General features: G+C 34.3%; 2 protein-coding genes across 12 annotated transcripts in view; both read right to left on the bottom strand.

Annotated features, from left to right (window-relative positions):
- Window positions 1-191: 191 nt before the first annotated feature.
- LOC129808741 (uncharacterized) lies at window positions 192-11,631 on the bottom strand. 2 transcript variants are annotated; one of them, XM_055858555.1, is made up of 5 exons: window positions 11,137-11,631; window positions 4,980-5,196; window positions 3,897-3,989; window positions 3,431-3,820; window positions 192-900 (listed from the first exon to the last, which is right to left on the bottom strand). In XM_055858555.1, the coding sequence occupies exons 2-5, from the start codon at window positions 5,185-5,187 to the stop codon at window positions 224-226; spliced, it is 1,368 nt and encodes a 455-aa protein (XP_055714530.1). In that variant the 5' UTR covers window positions 5,188-5,196; window positions 11,137-11,631; the 3' UTR covers window positions 192-223. The 2 variants fall into 2 exon arrangements, with proteins under 2 accessions (XP_055714530.1, XP_055714531.1); XM_055858556.1 differs by having other exon boundaries at window positions 3,440-3,820.
- A 4,508-nt stretch (window positions 11,632-16,139) lies between these two features.
- LOC129808740 (forkhead box protein P1) overlaps window positions 16,140-27,884 on the bottom strand; it is a 228,377-nt gene continuing 216,632 nt past the window's right edge. For 4 of the 10 annotated variants that reach the window (XM_055858545.1, XM_055858547.1, XM_055858546.1 and 1 more), the window contains 4 exons: window positions 23,753-24,027; window positions 20,516-20,588; window positions 19,126-19,250; window positions 18,612-19,068 (listed from right to left, as the gene is read on the bottom strand). In XM_055858545.1, the coding sequence (XP_055714520.1) occupies window positions 18,822-19,068; window positions 19,126-19,250; window positions 20,516-20,588; window positions 23,753-24,027 (720 nt within the window). In that variant the 3' untranslated portion in view covers window positions 18,612-18,821. Of the gene's footprint in view, window positions 19,069-19,125; window positions 19,251-20,515; window positions 20,589-23,752; window positions 24,028-27,884 lie in introns of those variants that run through there. The other 6 variants (XM_055858549.1, XM_055858551.1, XM_055858548.1 and 3 more) reach the window with 5 other exon arrangements.

The raw sequence follows: 27,884 nt of genomic DNA, 5'->3' as shown, positions 1-27,884 counted from the left end.
TGTAAACGGTTTCAGGCAATTCAAATTCAAATGTGTTTCATTGTGTCAGTAGATTCGATAGTACGTATACTAGCGACACCTTTGGTCTTTTTCTGTTAGTCGACAAATTGACTATCAAAAGACCTGCGCGGGAGTGCGCATGCCCTTTTGCCGCGCTTTTTTTTTGAATGAAAAGAGAAAAACAGAAACGATTTATTGGAAATTGTTTATTTATTGATGTGTTTCAGTTGAGTTTGATGGTGCCCAGGGGCAGATTCAGGAGAAGAGTCCGGGCAGCTGATCGGAGTTTTGCTGATGCCAAATGGGCAATGTTACTGTCACCGCGTCGTAGGGCACCCTTTGGACCAGCCCCAGCTGCACCCTCAACTGTCACCTGACGTGGCTGTTGGACCCGAATTGAATGCAGTGCAGCCGTCTCATTGGCCACACGAAGATTTATCTGACCAGTCATTTGGGCCGTTGTAGCCGTTGCACTACGCAGTTCCCTCTTGGCACCCCGGCCGAAGGTCTTTTCCACGCGGAGTCTCAGGGGTCCGAGGAAGAATTTAGCCTTGACCATTGTAGCATTGACAGCGCCATCTGCTGTGCGTAAGGTGGCACGAGCATCACCGGTACGTGTCAGTGATGCCAATCCATGGAGAGTTGCCTTAACACGTGGAGTTGTCGATTTACCCTTCTTGGTGCCCTTTCGTTTCTTCTTATTGGACTTCTGGGGTACCTTTCCGGCACCTTTAACCGTCCCACGACGCCTCTCAGCCAGTTCTGTCAGTGTTGACAGGCGAACTGTCACAGGATCGTAATTTCTCTTCAGTAAACTATTAAAACGCCGAAAGACACCATCAACCAGATGATTAAGTTCATCACCAGATGGTGTATCAGCGGCACGACCTACAGATCCATCTGTTAAAAAATTAAAAAAAAGACACATAACCCCTTAATACAACCCTGGCTCTATGGAATATTTTTCATAAGAAAAAGAAAAACCCAGAAAGAACCATTTCACCATGGATTTTTTACGAAATTTTGGTCAATTTCGAAAGGTTTCGAAATAATCTACTCGGAAAATGCTGTTTTGGTCACTTTGGTGCCTTCGAAAGCTGAGAAAATTTACTGGAAAACACTTCAATTAAGGAAAATGGATTTCGACGCAAATCAGCGAAGTTTCTCGTCAGAAAATCACCATAAATCCAATTCAAGTCAGATTTTGATGATCTTTGGTGTTTTGGAAAGCTGAGGAAATTTCCAAAGTGACACTCTAAAGGAGGAAAATAGCTTTTCTTTTGGGAAATTAGTGTAAAGTCCCTTCAAAGGTTCTCCTTTAAACTTCTAGATGACTTTTGCAAGGTTTCTGTCAAAGAATCACCATAAATCCAATTCAAATCCGATTTTGATGATTTTTGGTGTTCTGGAAAGCTGAGAAAATTCTCTACAAAATACTTAATAAGAAGAAAATAGCTTCTCTTTGAGGAAATTGATGAAAAGTCCTTTTAAAGTTTTCCCTTTCAACTGCCTTTCTTTTTTCCCTTGCCTTTTGCAAGGTCTCGGTCAAAAAATCACCATAAATCCAATTCTAGTCCGATTTTAATGATTTTTAGTATTCTGAAAAGCTGAGGAAATTCTCTAAGAAACACTTAAACAGAAGAGAATAGCTTTCTTTGAGGAAACTGGTCTAAAGTCCCTTTAAAGTTTCCCTTTAAAACTTCTTCCTGTTTTTTGCAATCTTTCTGTCCAAAAATCACTATAAATCCAATTCCACTCCGATTTTGATGATTTTTGGTGTTCTAGAAAGCTGAGGAAATTCTCTATAAAAATATACACAGAGAAAGGTAGCTTTTCTTTGGAGAAATTGGTCAACTTTCCCCTTTGAACATCCTCTCGCCTTTTGCAAAGTTTTTGTCAAAAAATCACAATAAATGCAATTCTATACCGATTTTGATTATTTTTGTTGATCTGGAAAGCTGAGGAAATTCTATATGAAAATATTGACAGAAGAAAATAGCTTTTCTTTAAGGAAATTGGAGAAAAATCCCTTCAAAATTTCCCTTCTGAACAACCTCTCGCCTTTTGCAAAGTTTTTGTCAAAAAATCACCATAAACCCAATTCTAGTCCGATTTTGATGATCTTTGATATTTTAGAAAGCCGAGGAAATTCTCTGTGAAAATACTGAAAGAAGAAGATAGCTTTTCCCAGAGGAAAGTGGTCTAAAGTCCCTTCAAAATTTTTCCTTTGAACTTCCTCTCGCCTTTTGCAAGGTTTCAGTCAAAAAATCACCATAAATCCAATTCTAGTCCGATTTTGATGATTTCAACGGATTTGGAAAGCTGATAAAATTTTCATTTGATCTCTCAAAGACGGAAAATTAGGTTTTCTTTGGGGAAATTGCTCAAAAGTCCCTTTAAAGTTTCCTCTTTGAACCTCCTCTCGCCTTTTGCAAGGTTTCTGTCAAAAAATCGCCATAAATCCAATTCTAGTCCATTTATGATGATTTCGACAGCTTTGGAAAGCCGATAAAATTTTCATTTAATCGCTCAAAGACGGAAAATTAGGTTTTCTTGGGGGAAATTGACCCAAAGTCCCTTTAAAATTTCTCCATTGAGATTCCTCTCCCATATTGCAAGGTTTCAGTCAAAAAATCACCATAAATCCAATTCTAGTCCGATTTTGATGATTTCAACGGCTTTGGAAAGCTGATAAAATTTTCATTTAATCATCCTAAGATGGAAAATTGGGTTTTCTTGGGGGAAATTCTTCAAAAGTCCCTTTAAAGTTTCCTCTTTGAACATCCTCACGACTTTTGCAAACTCTCAGTCAAAAAATCACCACAAATCCAATTCCACTCCGATTTTGATGATTTCAACGGCTTTTGAAAGCTGATAAAATTTCCATTAAATCGCCCAAGACGGAAAATTAGCTTTTCTTGGGGGAAATTCCTCAAAAGTCCCTTTGAATTTTCCTTTTTTGCTTTTGGAGTGTTTTTTTGTCAGGCAAGAGAAAGTGTCGCGAGAGGAAAAGAGAGAATTGACCTAGATGGCGCTCGTGGGGGGAAAGGGGACCAGGGCCGGATTTGCAAGGAGAAAGTGTGATGGGAAAAAGAAAGTGGATCATACGAAAGAGTGGAAAAGTGGATCACAGCAAAAAAAAAAAGAAGACACACACAAAATGGATAATTATTGGATTGTTTTTTTTTTCAAATCTTTTTTGGTTTTCTTTCTTTTCTCATTTCTCATTTTGTCTTGAAAAGTTTTTTTGTATAACAATTTTTGCTGTTTGTGAATTTTTTTCTTTGTTTTTTTTTTTGTTTTAATTAAAAATTTTTTTTTGCTGTCTCCTATCTTGATATCTTTGTATTGGCCACATTCTTCTCCTTTTTCACCTTCTTCGTGACACTTTTCTTGCTGACGGTGGGTCTTTTCTGGCTTTTCAACTCACGTGATTTACCTCTGGCCTCAATAATGATATCTTCATCATCGTCATCATCATCGTCATCGTCATCGTCATCGTCATCATCGAGGGCATCCTCAAGATCTTCCTCTTCGTCATCATCATCGTCATCGTCTTCTTCGATGGCAGCCGCAGGTGCTGCTCCTGCAGCTGTTTCAGCCGGATCCTTGACTCCGCCTTCGGTTTCCAGGGCCGGAGCCACGACATCAACGCCCTCTGGACCAGCTGCATCATCTTCATCGTACAGAACGGGAGCCCCATCGACTTCATTGGTGTAGTCGAGGGCCGGAGAGGCTTCTGGGGCTGCTGGAGCAGCCACTGAAGGTGTCTGAACACCTGTCGATGGACTTACATCCTCATCGTCATCATCATCGTCTTCTGCAGAGCCAAAATATTGTCCATCATTAACAAAAAACCAATCACAAAATCTTCAAAGATATACCCAATCACTTACCTCCCAAGATATCATCGAAGAACCTCTCAAAGTAATCCTCATCGTCTTCATCATCGTCATCGTCATCACTGCTACCGGCCGGAGAATCATCATCTGCAATCAATAAACACCTTTTTAATGATTCAATCATCAAAATCGGGTTCAAAATGGATTTATGGGAAACTTTGAAGGGACTTTAGACCAATTTCCTCAAAGAAAATCTATTTCCTTCTGTCAATACTTTTATAGAGAATTTTCTCAGCTTTCCAAAACACCAAAAATCATCAAAATCGGACTGGAATTAGATTTATGGTGATTTTTTGACAGAACCCTTGCAAAAGACGAGAGGAGGTTCAAAGAGGAAACTTTAAAGGGACTTTTGAGCAATTTCCTCAAAGAAAAGCTATTTCACTCTGTCAATATTTTCAAAGGGAATTTTCTCAGCTTTCCAGGACACCAAAGATCATCAAAATCGGACTAGAATTGGATTTATGGTGATTTTTTGACAGAAACATTGCAAAAGGCAAGGGAAAAAAGGAAAGAGGTTCAAAGGTAAAACTTTAAAGGGAGTTTTCATCAATTTCCTTAAAGAGAAGCTATTTTCTTCCCAAGAAGAATTTCCTAGAGAATTTTCTCAGCTTTCCAAAACACCAAAAATTATCAAAATCGGACTAGAATTGGATTTATGGTGATTTTCTGACGGAAAGATTGCAAAAGGCGAGAGGAGGTTCAAAGGAGAAACTTTGAAGGGAGTTTAGACCAATTTCCTCAAAGAAAAGCTATTTCACTCTGTCAATATTTTCATAGGGAATTTTCCCAGCTTTGCAGAGGACCGAAGATCATCAAAATCGGACTAGAATTGGATCTACGGTGATTTTTTGACAGAAATCTTGCAAAAGGCAGGAAGAAGTTCAAAGGAGAAACTTTGAAGGGACTTTAAACCAATTTCCTCAAAGAAAACCTATTTTCCTCCCTGAGAGTGTCACTTTGGGAATTTCCTTAGCTTTCCGAAGAAACAAAAATCATCAAAATCGGTTTGAAATTGGCTTTATGGTTGTGGTAGGATGACAAAATTGGGGAGAAAAATTGAAAGAATAAACTAACCATCGTCATCATCATCGTCATCATCGAGGGCATCTTCGAGATCATCCTCATCGTCATCGTCATCATCATCATCGGCAGCAACTGGGGCTGCTGGAGGGGATTGTCGTGGCTGAGTTGCAGGATCTTTGGGCAAAGGAGATGCCTGACCACCGTGTAGCATCATTAGGGTCACTAGCCAGCAAAGGCATATCCCTACAGCTAGCTTCATTTTCTTTTTCTGCAAGGCAATATTGATCAATTACGTAGTATTTACCAAGACCTTTCATTTTCATTACGTTTTTTAGGATTCTCATTACGTTAAATTCGGTCAGATAGTATTTAGAGTTTTAATTACAGACTTTTCTACCCCAAAAACTCACTCTTTTCACTTGATACTGATTTTTACAGGGAACAAAATAGGCGTAGGACTTCCCCCCGGAGTCCGCTACAAAGCATTCGACCGGGAAAAGCCGGGAAAATTGCCATGTGGCTAGTATTTTTCACTGTACTCTCTTTTCTATTCACTGGTAGTCCAAATATGTCAAATTGAAGCTCTTCAAACGCGTCTTCCCCTATTTCCCCACCTCACTGGGACTCCTGGGAGAATTTTCCGCGATTTCCACGCGTCAATCTTGAGGAGATTCCGGTTAATTTCCTCGAAATAGAAAGGAAACCACACGGTAATGAAAAATGGCGGGAAGAAATGGCGGGAAGTGAGAGCTTTGTTTATTTTGAGGAAATTGACAGCAATTTCCTCGAAATATACGCGTGGAAACCGCGGAAAAACTATTGAAATCGCGAGTGGAGACTCCCGGGAGTCCCAGTGAAGTGGGAAATAAGTGAAAAATGTGTGGAAAAGGGCTCAAATTGGACACATTTGAATGTACCAGTGAGTGAAAGAGATACAAAGTGTAGTGAAAATTAGCCACAGGCAATTTTCCCGGTTTTCCCGGGTCAATTGTCTTGTGGCGGGCTCCTGGGGGAGCCCCACGCCATCGGGGAGAATAAAATCTAGTGAAAATCGTGAGTTTTAATGCGGAAAAGTGCTCTCCAAAGTTATTGGAGTGAAAGAGATACAAAGTGTAGTGAAAATTAGCCACAAGGCAATTTTCCCGGTTTTTCCGGGTCAATTGCCTTGTGGCGGGCTCCTGGGGGAGCCCCACGCCATCGGGGAGAATAAAATCTAGTGAAAATCGTGAGTTTTAATGCGGAAAAGTGCGCCTCAAACGTATTGGAGTGAAAGAGATAGCAAGTGTAGTGAAAATTAGCCACAGGCAATTTTCCCGGTTTTTCCGGGTCAATTGCCTTGTGGCGGGCTCCTGGGGGAGCCCCACGCCATCGGGGAGAATAAAATCTAGTGAAAATCGTGAGTTTTAATGCGGAAAAGTGCGCCTCAAACGTATTGGAGTGAAAGAGATAGCAAGTGTAGTGAAAATTAGCCACAGGCAATTTTCCCGGTTTTTCCGGGTCAATTGCCTTGTGGCGGGCTCCTGGGGGAGCCCCACGCCATCGGGGAGAATAAAATCTAGTGAAAATCGTGAGTTTTAATGCGGAAAAGTGCTCTCCAAAGTTATTGGAGTGAAAGAGATAGCAAGTGTAGTGAAAAATAGTAGCCACAAGGCACTTTTCTCAGTTTTTCCGGATCAATTACTTTGTAGCGGGCTCCTGGGGGAGCCCAAAGTAATTTGGGATGATAAAATCTAGTGAAAATCGTGAGTTTTTGTGTAAAAAAAAATGCGCTTCAAACGTATTGGAGTGAAAGAGATACAAAGTGTAGTGAAAATTAGCCACAGGCAATTTTCCCAGTTTTCCCGGGTTAAGTGTCTTATGGTGGGCTCCTGGGGGAGCCCCACGCCATCGGGGAGAATAAAATCTAGTGAAAATCGTGAGTTTTAATGCGGAAAAGTGCTCTCCAAAGTTATTGGAGTGAAAGAGATAGCAAGTGTAGTGAAAAATAGTAGCCACAAGGCAATTTTCCCGGTTTTTCCGGGTCAATTGCCTTGTGGCGGGCTCCGGGGGGAGCCCTACGCCATTGGGGAAAATAATATCTAGTGAAAATTGTGAGTTTTAGCGTAGAAAAGTGCTCTCCAAAGTTATTGGAGTGAAAGAGATAGCAAGTGTAGTGAAAAATAGTAGCCACAAGGCAATTTTCCCGGTTTTTCCGGGTCAATTGCCTTGTGGCGGGCTCCGGGGGGAGCCCTACGCCATTGGGGAAAATAATATCTAGTGAAAATTGTGAGTTTTAGTGTAGAAAAGAGCGCCTTAAACGTATTAGAGTGAAAGAGATAGCAAGTGTAGTGAAAAATAGTTGCTACAAAAAAAATCCTTTTAATAATTTATTTGAATACAGTTATTTGGGTTAATTGTGAATAATTGTCGATATTACAACAAAAACACATTGAGATGAAATTTTGAGCTGGAAGACTGATATTCTTTTGAGCTGTCCCAAAATTCAGGAAAAGTTTGAGAAAAACCCTTTTTGTAGGACACTATTTTGGTTAATAAGGAATGCAAAAGTACATATTACAAGAAGGGACACGACCTGCTAATAAGGATAAAATAGAGAAGAAAATATTTTGTCGCATATTTCAGAGATTTTTTGCAACCTATCTCTATCTGCATTATTGATATTTGCATTTAATTTCTTCATATTTCTGCAAGATTCAAATAAAAAGGTGTGTAGTGAACAGCTATCCATCTTCCAACAAAGATATCAAGAAAACAATTTCTTTCTAATGAGTTTTTATGTCTGTTATGTCTTTTTGGCGCAAAAATATTCACCATGGCACCGTGAATGAGCGGAATTAGTGTTACCAGTATGGCTGTCTGTAATTTCCATTAAAATTATCAACATAAAATTTCCTATATTACACAACTTTTAACCAGTACAGGTCTGTTCTAGGGCTTTCTATTTAATTATTAATTTTGTTGGTGTTGTTTGGAAGTATTTAATTGATTTAAAATGCGCTAAATTGCCTTGGAATTAATTTAGAGTCGCTTCTATAAGCGCTGAATTTGTCTAAAATGCGCTGAATTTAATTTTAAGCAGTTTTAGAGTGGTTTTAGTTAATTTTTTTGTTTGTTTGGCATCCTCTGAAAGCGCTGAATTGGTTTAGAATGCGCTGAATTTGAATTGAGATCGCTTTTACGGCTTCCAATTTAATTTCTGAATCCTCAATTGTCGTCTGAAAGCGCAGAATTTCACTTTAAATAGCTTCTAGGGCCTTATATTTTTATTTTTATTTATTTATTTATAAGTTCATGTCCGTGTACAATTTTAAGTACAAAATGGAGCTGTATATATCAAAATATTCATTTTGTCGGTGTTGCTTTGGAAGTATTTAATTGATTTAAAATGCGCTGAGTTGCCTTAGAATTCATTTAGAGCCTTTTTTTATAAATGCTGAGTTGGTCTAAAATGCGCTGAATTTAATTTAAAGCAGTTTAGAAGGGCTTTAGTTGATTATTTTGTTTGATTGGCATCCTCTTAAAGCGCTGAATTGGTTTTGAATGCGCTGAGTTTGACTTCTTGAGGATCTAGGGTGTCATATGGTTTGTTTCGGGAACATTGAGGGGGATTACCTTTGCCTCCAGTGGCCTGTAGGGCATTGACAACTTTAGCACAACGATCAGGTGATTGAGGTGTTGGATCTAAGACTTTAGAGTCTTTTTTATAAGCGCTGAATCGGTATAAAATGCGCTGAATTTAATTTAAAGCAGTTTAGAAGGGCTTTAGTTGGAGTTTTTGTTGGATTGTCAGCGTCTGAAAGCGCTGAATTGGTTTAGAAGGTCGCTTTTAAGGGCTCTTACTTCATTTTTAAATTCTCAATTGTTGTCTGAAAGCGCGGAATTTCACTTTAAAGGGATTCTAGGGCCTTCTATTGAATTATTGATTTCGTTTTTATTGTTTTCGAAGTATTGAATTGATTTAGAATGCGCTAAATTGCCTATGAATTCATTTAGAGTCTGTTCTATAAGCGCTGAATTTGTATAAAATGCACAGAATGTAGTTTAAAGCAGTTTAGAAGGGCTTTAGTTGGAGTTTTTGTTGGATTGTCAGCGTCTGAAAGCGCTGAATTGGTTTAGAAGGTCGCTTTTAAGGGCTCTTACTTCATTTTTAAATTCTCAATTGTTGTCTGAAAGCGCGGAATTTCACTTTAAAGAGATTCTAGGGCCTTCTATTGAATTATTGATTTCGTTTTTATTGTTTTCGAAGTATTGAATTGATTTAGAATGCGCTAAATTGCCTATGAATTCATTTAGAGTCTGTTCTATAAGCGCTGAATTTGTATAAAATGCACAGAATGTAATTTAAAGCAATTTATAGTGGATTTTGGTTGATTTTGTTGTTTGATTGGCATCATCTGAATGCGCTGACTATCCCTGTAAGTAATTTCTAGGGGCTTGAATTGGTATTTTTTAATTTGTATTGAGTCATTTGGAAGCGCTGAATTTATTTGGAATGCGCTGAATTTGTTCAGAATTCGCAGAATTTGAATTGAACTCATCTTTAGGGACTCTTATTTCATTTTTCAATCACTTATTGTCGTCTGAATGCACTGAATTTCAGTTTTAAATAGCTTCTAGGGCCTTCTATTTAATTATTAATTTTGTTGATGTTGTTTTTGGAAGCACTTAATTGGTTTAAAATGCGCTGAATTTAATTTAAAGCAGTTTATGGGGGGGCTGTAGTTGGAATTTTTGTTAGATTGTCATTCTCTGAAAGCGCTGAATTGGTTTTGAATGCGCTGAACTTGAATTGGGATCACTTTTAGTGCTTGTCACTCCATTTTTGAATTTTACTATTGCCTTCTCAAAGCGCAAAATTCCACTTTAAATAGCTCCTAAGGCCTTTTATTTAAATAGTAATTTTGTTGGTGTTGTTATGGAAGTATTTAATTGATTTAAAATGCGCTGAATTGGTTTAAAATGCGCTGAATTTAATTTAAAGCAGTTTATGGGGGGCTGTAGTTGGAATTTTTGTTAGATTGTCATTGTCTGAAAGCGCTGAATTGGCTTTGCATGCGCTGAATTTGAATTGGGATCACTTTTAGTGCTTGTCACTCCATTTTTGAATTTTACTATTGCCTTCTCAAAGCGCAAAATTCCACTTTAAATAGCTCCTAAGGCCTTTTATTTAAATAGTAATTTTGTTGGTGTTGTTATGGAAGTATTTAATTGATTTAAAATGCGCTGAATTGGTTTAAAATGCGCTGAATTTAATTTAAAGCAGTTTATGGGGGGGCTGTAGTTGGAATTTTTGTTAGATTGTCATTCTCTGAAAGCGCTGAATTGGTTTTGAATGCGCTGAACTTGAATTGGGATCACTTTTAGTGCTTGTCACTCCATTTTTGAATTTTCTATTGCCTTCTCAAAGCGCAAAATTCCACTTTAAATAGCTCCTAAGGCCTTTTATTTAAATATTAATTTTGTTGGTGTTGTTCTGGAAGTATTTAATTGATTTAAAAATGCGCTGAATTGGTCTAAAATGCGCTGAATTTGATTAAAAGCACTTGAGAGGTGCTTTAGTCGAATTGTTTTGTTTGATTGGCATCCTCTGAAAGCGCTGAATTGCTTTAGAATGCGCTGAATTTGAACTAAAGTGACATTTAATCAATTGAATGATTACTATTTATTATGAAATGATTTAAAAGTGGGAAATTGTGAGCCCCTTGTTCCAAATTAGAATTAAAATTAAAGAAATGTGTAAATAAATAAATTTTAAAAAATTGTAATTTAATGGAATTGGATGGTCCAAAGGTGGCTGAATGGGAAGGAAAGTGGCTTAAGTCGGTTTGACTGAGCGTGTGATCTCATGACCTACTTTTCCTCCCAAGAAACTCGTCTTGGCCATCGAACTCATCATGTCTGCATTTTAAATGAGGTTGAACGTAACGGACGATCAAACAGTTATGCCAAGAAAGCAAAGTCTCTGCGCATTTCTTTTTCTCTTAAACTTCTTTCTTTTTTTTTCCTTCTTCTTCTTCTTTAGGATTTTTCTTCCTCAGCCAAGATTTATTGCTTTCTATTGAGGATTATTATCCAAAAGAGAGAGAGAGATGGAAAAAAGAAGAATAATTTTTAAATTGAACTTTTAAATAACTCCCAAGACACATTGACACAGAAAAATTATTTCACTTAAGACACTCACTTTCTCCTCACTCTTCAATGTACTTACTTTTCAAATTTAATCCCTTTGAAGGCTTTTTTTTTTGTTTAACTGAAATTGATGTGGTAATCCAAATTGGAAGTAATTGTATTAAACAAAAACAATTTAAAAAAAAAAACAAAAAAAAAGAAAGAACAATTATTGAAAATTAATTACAAATTATCACAGATTCACTGAATAAATAAATTATTAAATAATTAAATAAATAAATAAATAAATAATAATTAAAAAAAAAACTATAAATACGCTCTTCCGGCGTGAACTTGACAGTGAAATGCGAAGAAATGTTGGGTGTGCCGCAACTCTCACGTCTTTTATACGTTAAACCCCGCCTTAAGACGCGACCGAGAAATGCTTTTGAGAAAAGAAAAAAAAAATAACCAATTTTGTGCGCCACTGACCGTCATTTTCATATTATGCTTCTCTTAACTTGAACATCAATATGAGACCAAAAGCAACATAGACCACAACATCTCCCTAAGTCCGATTCTCGTTACAGATGAAAACACCTGTGTAATGGATGCTTTTGTGGAATGTTGCCAATGAAAAGCCCCAAAAACGGAAGAGAAAGAGAGACTTTCTCTCCTTCTCACATCAATTTTCCCGCGCAAAACAAGATGGGGAAAATACAACCTGATAATATGATCTTTAAGTGATATTCAAGTTATTTTCAAGTGATCTTCAAGTGATTCCGATTGAAAAATTCACAATAAATCCAATTCTAGTCCGATTTTGATGATTTTTGATGTTCTGGAAAGCTGAGGAAATTCTCTAAAAAACACTTGAACATCAGAAAATAGCTTTTCTTTGAGGAAATTGGTCTAAAGTCCCTTCAAAGTTTCCCTTTGCACTTCCTCTTGCCTTTTGCAAGGTTTCTGTCAAAAAAATCACCAAAAATCCAATTCGAGTCCGATTTTAATGATCTTTGGTGTTCTGGAAGGCTGGGGAAATTCTCTATGAAAATGTTCACAGAGGGAGGTAGCTTTTCTTTGGGGAAATTGGTCTAAAGTCAATTCAAAATTTTCAATTTGAACCTCCTTCCTTTTTTCCCTTGTCTTTTGCAAGATTTCTGTCTAAAAATCACCGTAGATCCAATTCCAGTCCGAATTTGATGATTTTTGGGGTTCTGGAAAGTTGAGGAAATTCCCTTTGAAAATATTGACAGAGTGGAGTAGCTTTTCTTTAAGGAAATTGGTCTAAAGTCCCTTCAAAGTTTCCCTTTGCACTTCCTCTCGCCTTTTGCAAGGTTTCTGTCAAAAAATCACCGAAAATCCAATTCGAGTCCGATTTTAATGATCTTTGGTGTTCTGGAAAGCTGGGGAAATTCTCTATGAAAATACTAGCAGAGGAAGGTGGCTTTTCTTTGAGGAAATTGGTCTAAAGTCTCTTTAAAGTTTTCCCTTTGAACGTCCTTCCTTTTTTCCCTTGCCTTTTGCAAGGTTTCCGTCAAAAAATCACCATAAATCCAATTCTAGTCCGATTTTGATGATCTTTGGTGATATGGAAAGCTGAGAAAATTCTCTAAAAAACACTTAAACATCAAAGAATAGCTTTTCTTGGAGAAAATTGCTGAAAAGTCACTTTAAACTTTCCCTATAAAGCTCTGTAGCTCTATTTGTGGTGCTCCTGCTTGATAATTTACCATAATTTCAATTCAAATACGATTTTGATGATTCTGACGGATTTTGAAAGGTGAGAAGATGCTCTCTCAAAATGAAAAACTATCTATGGGATTTGCTATGGGGAAAATTGCTCAAATGTTCGCTAATCAAAATTGAAATTATTCAATTGGAAGATATGTTCTCAGAACAAAATGCAAGGTTTCAATTTAGAAATTTGCTATAAATTTATTTCCAAACCGATTTTTATTAATCTCACAACGGATTTGGAAAGCCTGAGAGATTCTCTAAAGAAACGTTATGAGACACAAGAAAAACCCATTCATGTGTGGAAAATTATCCAGAATCAACTTCAGAAGTTTCTTTTTCAAAATATTTTAATGGTGATTCTTAAAGAAATTACAAAGAAGGAAAATTTTATTTAAAAATCCGATTTTGATGATTTCGATGAATTTGAAAACGCACATAGATCTCCTTGAAAAATTTATGAAAAAAAAGAAAGAAAGAAAATAGCTTTTCTTTGGTAAAATTGAGAAAATGTATATTTTCTAAAATTTACTAATAAATTGACAAAGTGGACAAAGTGCTATAAAAACCATTTTTCGGTTTTTTGAGTTATCCAAAAGTGCATTAAAAGCTGTTTTAATTTTTTAAAGGGTCTAAAAAAAGATGCTATAATTGTCGTTTTCTGTTTCTGAAAAATCCAAATAGTGCTATAAAAACCATTTACGTTTTTTCAGAGTTCCAGAAACTGCAATAAACACCATTTAGGCTTTTAAGAGCTCCAGAAAGTGCTATAAAAGTCTTTTAGGTTTTTTAAGAGCTCCAAAAAGTACAATAAGAGCTATTTTCATTTTTTAAAAGTTCTATAAATGCCGTTTTCTCCTTCTGAAAAATCCAAAAAGTGCTATAAAAGCCATTTAAGTTTTTTAAGAGATCTAAAAATTGCTATAAGAGCCATTTAAGTTTTTTAAAAGCTCCAAAAAGTGCTATAAAAGACACTTACGTTTTTTTTAGAGTTCCAGAAACTGCAATAAACACCATTTAGGTTTTTTTTAAGAGCTCCAAAAAGTACAGTAAGAGCTGTTTTCATTTTTTAAAGTTCTATAAATGCCGTTTTCTCTTTCTGATAAATCCAAAAAGTGCTATAAAAAACATTTTCGTTTTTTCAGAGCTCTGAAAAGTGCTATAAAAGTCATTTATGTTTTTTAAGAGCTCCAAAAAGTGCAATGAAAGCTGCTTTCATTTTTTAACAGATCTGAAGAGTTCTATAAATGCCGTTTTCTGTTTCTAAAAAATCCAAAAAGTGCTGTAAAAGTAATTTACGTTTTCTCAAAGTTCCAAAATGTGCTATAAAAGTCATTTATGTTTTTTAAGAGCTCCAAAAACTACAATAAGAGCTGTTTTCATTTTTTAAATGATCTATAAATGCCGTTTTCTCTGATTCAAAAATCTAAAAAGTGATATAAAGGCCATTTACGTTTTTTCAGAGTTCCAAAAAGTGCTATAAAAGACATTTAGGTTTTTTAAGAGCATCACAAAGTTTAAATAAAGCTACTTTCATTTTTTAAAAGTTCTATAAATGCCGTTGTCTCTTTCTGATAAATCCAACAAGTGCTATAAAAATCATTTTCGTGTTTCAGAGCTCCAAAAATTGCTATAAGAGTCATTTAGGGTTTTTAAGAGCTCCAGAAAGTATTATAAGAGCTGTTTTAATTTTTTTTTATAAGTTCTATATATGCCATTTTCTCTTTCTCAAAAATCCAAAAAGTGCTATAAAAATTATTTAGGTTTTTTAAGAGCTCCAAAAAGTGCAATAAAGCTGCTATCATTTTTTAAAGTTCTATAAATACCTTTTTCTCTTTCTTAAAAATCCAGAAAGCGAAGTCATTTAGTTTTTATGAGAGCTCCAAAAAGTGCTATAAAAGTCATCTAAGTTTCTTTAGGAGCTCCAAAAGGTTTAAATAAAGCTGCTTTCATTTTTTAAAGATCTAAAAAAGTGCTATAAATTCCGTTTTCTATTTCTGATAAATCCAGAAAGTGCTATAAAAGCCATTTTCGCTCCTTAAGAGCTCAATTATGTGCTATAAAAGTCACTTAGGTTTTTTAAGAGCTCCAAAAGGTTAAAAAAAGCTGCTGTCATTTTCTAAATTTTTTTTTATTTTTTTAAAAGTGCTATAAATGCGGTTTTTTCTTTCTGATAAATCCAAAAAGTGCTAGAAAAATCATTTTCGTTTTTTCAGAGCCCCAAGAAGTGCTATAAAAGTCATTTTGGTTTTTAAGAGCTCCAAAAAGTTCAATGAAAGCTGCTTTCATTTTCTAAAAGATCTTAAAAAAGTGCTATAAATGCCGTTTTCTCTTCCCGAAAAATCCAAAAGGTGCTATAAAATTCATTTTCGTTTTTTCAGAGCTCAGAAATGTTCTATAAAAGTCATTTAGGTTTTTAAGAGCTCCAAAAAGTGCAATGAAAGCTGCTTTCATTTTTTAAAAGATCTGAAGAGTTCTATAAATGCCGTTTTCTGTTTCTAAAAAATCCAAAAAGTGCTATAAAAGTAATTTACGTTTTCTCAAAGTTCCAAAATGTGCTATAAAAGTCATTTATGTTTTTTAAGAGCTCCAAAAAGTGCAATAAAAGCTGTTTTAATTTTTTAAAAGTTCTATAAAAGTCGTTTTCTCTTTCTGATGAATCCAAAAATTGCTATAAGTCATTTAGTTTTTTTCAGAGTTCCAAAAAGTACTACAAAACCCATTTACGTTTTCTTAGAAGTCCAAAAAGTGCAATAAAAGCTGCTTTCATTTTCTAAAAATCTAAAAAAAAAGTGCTCTAAATGCCGTTTTCTCTTTCTGAAAAATCTAAAAAGTGTTATAAAATCCATTTAGGTTTTTTAAGAGCTCTGAAAAGTGCTATAAAAGTCATTCAGGGTTTTTAAGAGCTCCAAAAAGTGTAATAAAAGTTGTTTTCATTTTTCAAAAGTTCTATAAATGCCGTTTCCTCTTTCTCAAAAATCCAAAAAGTGCTATAAATGCGGTTTTTTCTTTCTGTAAAATCCAAAAGTGCTATAAAAATCACTTTCGTTTTTTTCTGAGCCCCAAAAAGTGCTATAAAAGTCACTTAGGCTTTTTAAGAGCTCCAAAAAGTACAATAAAAGCTGTTATAACATCTGAAAAGTGCTATAAATGCCGTTTTCTCTTCCCGAAAAATCCAAAAGGTGCTATAAAATTCATTTTCGTTTTTTCAGAGCTCAGAAATGTACTATAAAAGTCATTTAGGTTTTTAAGAGCTCCAGAAAGTACAATAAAAGCTGTTATAACATCTGAAAAGTGCTATAAATGCCGTTTCCTCTTTCTCAAACATCCACAAAGTGCTATAAAATCCATTTGGTTGCTTGTTTTTTTTATGAAAATTCCTTTCAAAAATAAAACAACAAATTTCGTCAATGATTTGATTTATTTTCGGTTTTTTTTTCTTTGTTTATCTCATTTTTTTTCTTTAAATTTAATAATACCTCTCTGTTTTTTTTTTTCATTACAAATGCCACTTGTTTACGCTTAACTCTTACACCCTAAATTGTCTTAAAATGCTCATTGTTTTTTTTTTAAATCTTTGAGATTTGAGCTAAGACTGAGATGAAATTGTGTGTGTGTTTTTTTTGGAGGATCTGTAGAATATTTGTCTGTGCAAGCGCCATGATGTGTCAATTATTTTTATTTTATTTTTTTTTATATATATTTTTTTTTGTTAATTTTTTTTTATTTTCAAAATGCATCTTTGCTTTTGTCTGAAGGATAGAACATTGACTGCATTTTTTTCTCATTTTTTTTTTTAACTATAATGCTTGGTTTATAGTGATAATTCCTAAAGATATTTCTTTTACTATTTTTTTTTTATTATTTTCTTCTTCATTCTTTTACTTAAAATCTTCTGATATTTACAAGAACTCTCTCGAATCTCTTTGGGTTGTTTCTTTTATTTTTTGTTTTTGTTTTTTTTTTTTTGAGGATTTTACTATTGATGGTAATACATGTGGTTAAGAGGATTTAAAGAGGAGGAGGATTCTCTAATTTTCGTTCTTTTTTTTCTTCTCTTTTTGCAATAAACTTAATATACACTTATAAATATATAGATTTTTTTTTACTTGATATGAAATTTCCTTCATTACAGATCATTCTTTTATTTATTTTTCTTTATTCCTTAAATTTATTTACTAATATGATTACCTCTATTCCTCCTTATTTTTTTCTTGTTTTGTTTTTAGCTGGATTGCCTATTGAAACTGAACAATTTTATCTTGTTTTTGTCTTGTTTTTAATTTTTTTCCTTGATTCTGCTATAAATACTAAATGCGAATTTTATTTTGTGTTGTTCTTTGATTGGATTATCACAGCTTGAAATGAAAGAAAATCCATTGTTGTTCAATTTTTTGTCAAAAGTTGTTTATTTTTTGTTAGATGGGGGGGTCATCGAAGAACATAAGTCGATATCTCTAACTGGTTGGTCTCTAAAGGGAAAAGCATCGGATCACAAGTAGCACGTTACGGCACGATTCTAATTTTAGATATGCTAACGAGACCGCCATAAAAAGACCCAAAAGAAAACTTTCAGTTATAGCATAGGAAGTTTGTAGGAATCTTCTTATAAATCCTACGGAATTCCATACCAGAATCTTCTTGGAAATCCTACAGAATTCTATATCGGAATCTTCTTGAATATCCTACAGAATTCCATAGGAAGTCTATAGAAATCTTCTCGGAAATCCTACGGAATTCCATAGAAAGTCTAAGGGAATCTTATTGGAAATCCTATGGAATTCTATATCGGAATCTTCTTGAAAACCCTACGCAATGCCATATCGGAATCTTCGTGGAAATCCTACGGAATTTCAGAGAAACTGTAAGGGAATCTTCTTATAAATACTACGGTATTCCAAAGGAAGTCTGTAGGAATCTTCTTGGAAAGCCTACAGAAGTCTTTAGAATTATTCTTGGAAATCGTACAGAATTCTGTATAACGTCTATCAGAATCTTCTTGGAAGTTCTACGGAATTCCATAGGAAGTCTATATAAATGTTCTGGGAAATCCTACAGAATTCCAAAGGAAGTCTTTAGTAATCTTGGAAATCCTACGGAAGTCTATAGAAATCTTCTTGTAAATCCTACAGAATTCCAGAGAAAGTGTAAGGGAATCTTCTTGTAAATACTACGGAATTCCATGTGGGAATCTTCTTGGAAATCCTACGGAATTCAATAGTAAGTCTATAGAAATCTTCTCGGAAATCCTACGGAATTCCATAGAAAGTCTAAGGGAATCTTCGTGGAAATCCTACAGAATTCCATATCGAAGTCTATAGAAATCTTCTTGGAAATCCTACGGAGTTCCAAAGAAAGTATATAGGAATCATTTTGGAAATCCTATGGAAGTCTATAGAAATCTTCTTGGAAATCTTACGGAATTACGTGTCAGAATCTTCTTGGAAATTCTACGGAATTTTATAGGAAGTCTATAGAAAACTTCTTGGATATCCTACGAAATCCAACGGAATTCCATACTCCCTTCTTGGGAAGTTTTAGCCAAATCGTTGGAGTTGAATCAAAATTGAACCAACTGAATTTTTTCCAAATGACATAGTTTTTTCATTTGTACAAACTGTGCTGCAACTATCTCTGTACTATCTGTTCTACTTGTGATCCGATTGATATCGATACAGTTGCATGGGGAACACCAAGACCTTTCCAATGAGTCCAAATTTGACCAAAACTATTGAGAAAGAAAGCCACTAAACAGAGGATTTTCAATGGATATTTTTCACAGCTGCGATATTCCAGTCATAAGAGAGACAGAGAGAGAGAGTGTAAATGAGAAAGAGAAAATAAGAAAGAGAGAGAGAGAGTGAGAGGATATAAATGAAAATATCACATTTAGATACATGTTTTCTTTTACCTTTGATGGCGGGGTTGGAGTAGGGGGGTTTTTCAGGGGAGGGATTAGGGGAAAAATAGGGATTAATGGGGTAGTTGATGGAGGAGGGTGGGGAGGGTGGTGGGAGAGGGAGATATGTGTTAATTTTTGCAATTACTTCAGTGAATATCGGGATTGTCGATGTGATCGGCTGTTCGGCTGAGATCTTCGGCCATATTTCGGTTATCGTCGGTTGCTGTAGCGATGGTGGTGCCATCATCATCATCAGCATCATCGGGATCATCAAAGGGGATGGTATCCTTGGCACCATTTGCAATTGGTGGACGCTTTAGGGCGGTGTAGTGAACATGGGCGCTACTGGATGATGTCACGAGTGATGGTAGAGTGGGGAAAAGGAGAGAGAGACTTGGGTGAAAAGGGGTATTTGGGACTTTCAATTGGCACAATAGATCATTAACTAACCTGTGTAGGTGGGTGGCTGACTGACTACTTGGTGGACTTACTGATTGACATCTGGATTGTTGCTTAGCCAGAAAACTCGAACTCGATGCATCATCCAGGAAGCCAGGTGCACATGTCCATAAGTTCTGCAGGGAAAAAGTTTATAATTCCATTGGAATTTCGTTGGAATTTCATTGGAAATCCCAAGGAATTCTATGGAATTTTATAGGAATGATAGTCGAATGGAATAAAGTTTATTTATAAGGGTGGAATTTTGTATTTAGATGGAATTCCATTGGCAGTCTATAGGAATCTTCTTGGCAGTCTTAAGGAATTCGTTAGGAAATCTATAGGAATCTTAATGGAAATCTTATGGAATTCCAAAGGAAGTTTTTAGGAATTTTTTTTGGAAAGCCTACGGAAGTCTATAGAAATATTCTTGGAAATTCTACAGAATTCTATATGAAGTTTATCAGAATCTTTTTGGAAAGCCTAGGGAATTCCAAAGGAAGTCTATAGGAATCTTCTTGGAAATCTTACGGAATTTCAAAGGAAGTCTATAGGACTTTTCTTGGAAGTCCTACGGAAGAATATAGAAATGTTCTTGGAAATTCTACAGAATTCTACATGAATTCTGTCAGAATCTTCTTGAAAATTCTACGGAATTTTATATCGAAATCTTCTTAGAAATCCCACGGAATTCCATAGAAAGTCTAAGGGAATCTTCTTGAAAATCCTACGGAATTTTATATCGGAATCTCCTTAGAAATCCCACGGAATTCCAAAGGAAGTCTATAGGAATTTTCTTAGACGTCCTACGGAATTCCATAAGCAGTCTATCAGAATCTTCTTGGTAGTCCTACGGAATTCCAAAGGAAGTTTAAAGGAATCTTTTTGAAAAGCCTACGGAAGTCTAAAGGAATCTTCTTGGCAATCTTACGGAATTCCAAAGGAGGTCTATAGGAATCCTTTTGGTAGTCCTACGGAATTCCAAAGGAAGTCTATAGGAATCTTCTTGGCAGTCTTACGGAATTCGTTAGGAAATCTATAGGAATCTTAATGGAAATCTTACGGAATTCCAAAGAAGTTTTTAGGAATTTTTTTGGAAAGCCTACGGAAGTCTATAGAAATATTCTTTTTAATTCTACAGAATTCTATATGAAGTCTATCAGAATATTTTTGGAAATCCTACAGAATTCAATAGGAAGTCTATAGGAATCTTCTTGGAAATCCTACGGAATTCCATAGGAGGTCTATGAGAATCTTCTTGGAATTCCTTAGGAATTCGTTAGGAAACCTGTAGGAATCTTCTTGGAAATCCTACGGAAGTCTATAGGATTCTTCTTAGAAGTCCTAGAGAATTCCATAGGAATTTTCCAAAGAAATTGAATTAAAAAAAATATATAAATACCTGCAAATTTGTGCCTAACGAGTCAGTTGAATAGAGAGATGGACTGTGAATGGTTGCAGATGACTGAAGAGTGCTGCAAAAGTTGAAATAGTGAACTTTAGAAAAAATAAATAGTTTTTTTTTTAAATTATTGCTAAAAGAAAAAATAAATAAAGCATAGAGCGAAAAATTAGTTTTTAAAATAAAATGATTAATAATCTCAAAAATGCAACACACTCACACATCTATTTTATATTTATATTATTGTTTTTTTTACACTACAGCCATGCAAAAGTCCTCTCAATTTTTGTTTTCTGTTTTATTTATTTATTTATTTTTTATTTTTCAAAAAGAAAAATATCATGCTTTGAGAGAAATATAAGCATAAAGTTTAATAAGGTGTATAATACAGCTATTTACAAGAAATATACAGCTAGAGAAAATTGTTTTTTTTTCGGGTACATAAAAATTTGAAAAAAAAAATAAAACAAAAATTCAAAATGAAAAAAAATTAAATAAAGAAAAAAGATAAGAAAATTCAGGGAAGAGTGTATAAATTTTTAAATAAAAAAATAATACAGTTTGTCAGTTAAAATGACAAAATGAAAGATATAAAATTAAATCCTATTTAAAGTAAATCTGTTTTAGAGCCCTAAACCCCACCGTGGACTTGGTTAGGAATTTACAATAAAAAATAAACAAAAAATATTCCAAAAAAAAGAACAAGAAAATTATTTGGTTATCATGCTTAAGCCTTTTTTTTTGAAGCTGATCATTAACATGGGATCTATGTTTGCTTTTTTCTGATGCTTCAGTGATCAAATGTACGATTGCATAATGCAACTAGCTCAATATGCAATCCTACATTCGAAAGATCTGTGCTGAAGATTAAAATTGAAGTGGTTTCATGGGTTATACTTCTCGGAATTTATAAATTATTCAATTATTGCTTTTTAACTAGTTCATTACAGATGAAGACCGATACAGCAGGGTTTAAAATTTTAAAATACCTTTCCAAAAAAAAAAAACAATCCAAATTATTGACCTTCAATAATTCAAAATGACGAATTTTTGTAATGTTAATTTTTACACCTTTTTAAGGGTAAAATTAACATTAAAAAGGGTAACTTTAACCCCTAATACACCTAAAATTCATAATATTTACACCAATTTCGGATCAATACTGCATCAGGGTGCAATAAACCTTTCCAGAATGTTATTTTAACTTTTTCAGATGCTTCTCTCTCAGTCATTGAAGAGTTCCTGGTGTTCGTTTCCGGAAAAAAAGCCACGAAAAATACGCGTCCAGAGAAAATCCGCGAAGAAATTTTCGTCTCGGGAAGATCCGCGAAAAAATACGCGTCCAAGCGAAAATAAACGAAAAAAACGCTCCACTTTAAAATCAGTTAAAAAAATTCACGCTACTGCGAAAATCCCCGAGAAAATACGCGCCCCGCGTAAGTCTGCGAAAAAATACGCGCCCCGCGAAGTCTGCGAAAAAAATACGCGCCCCGCGAAGTCTGCGAAAAAATACGCGCCCCGCGAAGTCGGGAAAAAATACGCGCCCCGCGAAGTCTGCGAAAAATACGCGCCCCGCGAAGTCTGCGAAAAAATACGCGCACCGCGTAAGTCTGCGAAAAAATACGCGCCCCGCGAAGTCTGCGGAAGAATACGCACCCCGCGAAGTCTGCGAAAAAATACGCGCCCCGCGAAGTCTGCGAAAAAATACACGTCCATTCGAAAATAAGTTTAAAAAAATCACGCTACTGCGAAATTCCTCGAGAAAATTCGCGCTCCTGCGAAAATTCGTGAAAAAATATACGCCCCACAAAATTCCGCGAGAAAATACGCGCCCCGCGAAGTCTGCGAAAAAATACGCACCCCGCGAAGTCTGCGAAAAAATACGCGCCTCGCGAAGTCTACGAAAAAATACGCGCCCCGCGAAGACTGCGAAAAAAAATACGCGCCCCGCGAAGTCTGCGAAAAAATATGCGCCCCGCGAAGTCTGCGAAAAAATACGCGCCCCGCGAAGTCTGCGAAAAAATACGCGCCCGCGAAGTCTGCGAAAAAATACGCGCCCCGCGTAAGTCTGCGAAAAAATACGCGCCCCGCGTAAATCTGCGAAAAAATACGCCCCCCGCAAAGTTTGCGAAAAAATACGCGCCCCGCGAAGTTTGCGAAAAAATACGCGCCCCGCGAAGTCTGCGAAAAAATACGCGCCCCGCGAAGTCTGCGAAAAAAATACGCGCCCCGCGAAGTCTGCGAAATAATACGCGCCCTGCGAAGTCTGCGAAAAAATACGCGCCCCGCGTAAATCTGCGAAAAAATACGCGCCCCGCGAAGTCTGCGAAAAAATACGCGCCCCGCGAAGTCTGCGAAAAAAATACGCGCCCCGCGAAGTCTGCGAAATAATACGCGCCCTGCGAAGTCTGCGAAAAAATACGCGCCCCGCGTAAATCTGCGAAAAAATACGCGCCCCGCGAAGTCTGCGAAAAAATACGCGCCCCGCGAAGTCTGCGAAAAAATACGCGCCCCGCGTAAATCTGCGAAAAAATACGCGCCCCAAGAAGTCTGCGAAAAAATACACGTCCATGCGAAAATAAGTTTAAAAAATCATGCTACTGCGAAATTCCTCGAGAAAATTCGCGCTCCTGCGAAAATTCGTGAAAAAATATACGCCCCACAAAAATCCGCGAGAAAATACGCGCCCCGCGTAAATTCGCGGAAAAATACGCGTCCACACTGTGAGAGAAATCCGAAAAAGTCAAAATAACATTCCGGAAATGTTAATTTTACCCTGTTATTACACTTTTTAGGTGTATTGGGGGTTAAAGTTACCCTTTTTTCATGTTGATTTTACCCTGAAAAGGTGTAAAATTAACACTAAAAAAAGTTCATATGTTTTTACACCTGAAAATTGTTAAAAAGTGTGTCCGTTTCCGGAAAGAAAAATGTATAGATGCTCCAGTGTTACCATAAACCATGATTCCACTCAATGTTTTGTTTTTCAAAAAATTCCATGTGTCAGCTTTTGACGTGACGTTTGACAAAAAATTTGAATATATGTCGTTAAACCGCCATATTGGAAAGAAAATGTCTAACGGTGGGGATGGGGAATTGTTTTTTGTTTTTTTTTTATTTTAAAATTCTTTTATATTTTGCGGAGGGGAGGGGGGTTATTTGATATTTGACTTGTTGGTGTTTTTTTTGTTTTTTGGCTTTTTTGGTTTTTTTTCTTTTTTTTTACTAAATGCTTACTGTGGTGTCATATTGCTAGTAAAGTAGTTTGATGATGTTGTTGTGGTCGGTGAGTCGGCCACTTGGGGCGCTGCTGTGGCTGCAGATGCTTGATTGGTGCCCTGGACACCAGGTGGTGACTGTGGTGATGGCGATGGATCGTACTTGCGGGGCCGACCACGGGATAAATGGCGCCTCTTGACAAATTCATTGTCGTCAACCATCCAAAAACTGCCAAAATCATCTTCATACCTCACGAAACATTTGTGCAGCGATAAATTCGTTCGGATTGCATTCTGTTTGGGGTGGGCAAGATTGACTTTTCTTCAGACCTTTTTTGCCATCCTCCATTATTTTGTTTTTTTTTATTTAAATTTTTTTTCAATTTTTTACTATATTTTTTTCATAAGGAATATCTCTTTATTGAGAAAGAAAGTACGTGGAAAAAAAATTACTATTTAGCCGAGACACCACTAAATCACCAGCATTGCATATCAAACCCTCAAACCTTTCAATAAAACTTATTTAAAAATCTTGATATTCAATCTTGCAGAGAGAGAAAATGGTTTATTTTGTGAATTTTGGACACTTTGAAATTTAGATTAGGAAATTTTTAGTTTTTTCAAATCAAAATTGACATCATTTGCACTCCTTTTCTTTTTTTTTCATAAGAAAATAACATGAGAACAAAATTCAATTTAGTTCAGTTAAATTTTGTGAAATTAGACACATTAAAAATGGATTAGTAATGGGATCTAGAAGAATTTTTAGATAATGAAAATTTCATTAAATCAAAATTCACATGGGATTTTTACTCAAAAACATTTTAGACTCATCGAGACTAATTTAAATTGAATTTTGATTTCGAAACACTAAAATAAAGATTTGCAAAATATTTTTAAAAGAAAAACATGTGTGAATTTTGATTTAATGAAATTTTGGTGATCTAAAACGAGTGCCAGAGGCTTTAGTTACCAATAACTAAATAATAATTAAAAATTCACACATTATTCCAAGTCAAAATTCAATTTAAATAAGTCTCGATAAGTTCAAAATGTTTTTGAGTAAGAATCCCATGTGAATTTTGATTTAATGAAATTTTGGTGATCTAAAACGAGTGCCAGAGGCTTTAGTTACTAATAACTAAATAATAATTAAAAATTCACACATTATTCCAAGTCAAAATTCAATTTAAATAAGTCTCGATAAGTTCAAAATGTTTTTGAGTAAAAATCCCATGTGAATTTTGATTTAATGAAATTTAGTTGATCTAAAACGAGTGCCAGATGCTTTAGTTACCAATAACTAAATAATAATTAAAAATTCACACATTATTCCAAGTCAAAATTCAATTTAAATAAGTCTCGATAAGTTCAAAATGTTTTTGAGTAAGAATCCCATGTGAATTTTGATTTAATGAAATTTTGGTGATCTAAAACGAGTGCCAGAGGCTTTAGTTACTAATAACTAAATAATAATTAAAAATTCACACATTATTCCAAGTCAAAATTCAATTTAAATAAGTCTCGATAAGTTCAAAATGTTTTTGAGTAAAAATCCCATGTGAATTTTGATTTAATGAAATTTAGTTGATCTAAAACGAGTGCCAGATGCTTTAGTTACCAATAACTAAATAATAATTAAAAATTCACACATTATTCCAAGTCAAAATTCAATTTAAATAAGTCTCGATAAGTTCAAAATGTTTTTGAGTAAGAATCCCATGTGAATTTTGATTTAATGAAATTTTGGTGATCTAAAACGAGTGCCAGAGGCTTTAGTTACTAATAACTAAATAATAATTAAAAATTCACACATTATTCCAAGTCAAAATTCAATTTAAATAAGTCTCGATAAGTTCAAAATGTTTTTGAGTAAAAATCCCATGTGAATTTTGATTTAATGAAATTTAGTTGATCTAAAACGAGTGCCAGATGCTTTAGTTACCAATAACTAAATAATAATTAAAAATTCACACATTATTCCAAGTCAAAATTCAATTTAAATAAGTCTCGATAAGTTCAAAATGTTTTTGAGTAAAAATCCGGCGTGAATTTTGATTTGCGAATTTTTGAATAAGAAAAATTTCACTAAATCAAAATTCACACCGGATTTTTACTTTAAAACATTTTGAACTTATCGAGACTTATTTAAATTGAATTTTGACTTGGAATGATGTGTGAATTTTTAATTATTATTTAGTTATTGGCAACTAAAGCATCTTTCACTCGTTTTAGATCAGCCAAATTTCATTAAATCAAAATTCACACATCTTTTTCTTTTAAAAATGTTTTGCATATGTCTATTTTACTTTTTCCAAGTCAAAATTCAATTTAAATAAGTCTCGATAAGTTTGAAATGTTTCTGAGAAAAAATCCCATGTGAATTTTGATTTAATGAAATTTTTCTAATCTAAAAACCCCTTTGTAGGCCATTACCAATCCGTTTTGAATGTGTCTAATTCCACAAAATTTAACTGAACTAAATTGAATTTCAAAAGTATTTCTAAAATAAATTTCAAAAATAAATTTAGATTTACTCTTGAATTTTTTTCTTTCAAAATTAATTTAAAAAATGGCTTCTAGTCCACAATTTTTAGGTTATGAAAATTTCATTTTATCAATATTATTAATTTAATATTAATGAATTATTAATATTAATTTAACAAATAATAATTAAATAGTAAAAAATTCAATTTGCAAATAATGTGAATTTTGATTTGACGAAATTTTCCTTGATCTAAATATTTGTGTCGCAGACTATAATAAATTTAAATAAAAAAATTAATAAATGACAAAAAAACAAAAATAGATTAAAAAAAAAACAATTTTCAGAAAACAGATCAATTTTTTGTTTGGTGAAATAAAATACAAAAAGTATTCTTATTTTTTTTTTCAAATTTCCAAATTCAAAAACAAAAATAAAAAAATGAAGTAATAATTTAAAAATAAAATAAAAGTAATAGAAAAAATTAACCAAAGTATATACAAACACACGCACAAAACACACACCCATGAATTTTATTTAAATTTATTTTTTTTTTCATAAAAAAAAAACAAAGAGAAGATAAAGAAAATCAATTGGGATTAAAGAAATTATAGATTTCTTTTATTGATGGCTCCGGAACAGGAATTTGGATCAGGAAAATTTCATGAAGTCGAAATTCGAATGGCTTTTTTTCTGACACATTTTGCATATTTCTATTGTCATTCTTTCATACTCTTCTTCTTCTTTTAACCATCGGAACAAATTCAATTTAACTCAATTGAATTTAGAGTGCGAAAGAATGAGATAGACATATGCAAAGCATGCCAGAGAGAAAGAAAGGGATGTAAATTTTGATTTCATTAAATTTTCTCAATCTAAAAACTCTGCCAGAGCAATTAAAAAAAAAACAAATAAAAAAAATAAGAATCAGGGAATTTTCTTTTGCAAAAATAAATAAAATGTAATACCCCTTTTTCTTCGAGCAACCATAGAAGCCCATAATTATTTACAATAGTTTTATTTATTTTTTTAAATTCTATTTTGTTTGCCATAGAGTTTATTAAAAAAAGAAAAACATTTTATTGTACAGAGAGAGATAACTTTGAATGAAGTTGAGAAAAAACAAAATATTATTTACAAAAAGAGTAAGAGAATATCGAGATTTGTGTAATAGTTTTTTATATAAAAAACATTATAGATCAACGTGATAAAGAGACAAACTATTTTTTTTTTGGTAAAGATAGTAAGAAGAAAAAAACAATGTACATTATTTACAAAAGAGTTTCTTTCTTTTTTTTTTGCTTTTCTGCAATAAAAGAATTAAGTTTGTTTATTTAGCAATTATTGATAAATATATAGGATAAATATTAGAGAGATATATTTATATTTATATTTTTTATAATTAATAATTAATACTAATTGCGCAAGAAGATGGATCGGTATTTACACGATGGAATGGAAAATAGATTTTGAAATTAGATTTAAAAAAAAAATTAAGAAATATAAGAAATAAGAGATATAGCACAATCCTGCTGTTATTTACAGAGATAATCCGCTCAATTCTGTATTTGGATAAAAAAGGGATTTTTTTTATATTGAAATTGGGATAAACTGTGATAATTTGGGATAAAATGTTCCCTGAATGTATCTGATTGTATCCCATTTT

Source organism: Phlebotomus papatasi, chromosome 5 (genome assembly GCF_024763615.1).
Source record: "Phlebotomus papatasi isolate M1 chromosome 5, Ppap_2.1, whole genome shotgun sequence".
NCBI lineage: Eukaryota > Metazoa > Arthropoda > Insecta > Diptera > Psychodidae > Phlebotomus > Phlebotomus papatasi.
The sequence above is the reverse complement of the archived record's forward strand: the minus strand, read 5'-3'. Positions and strand labels throughout refer to the sequence as shown.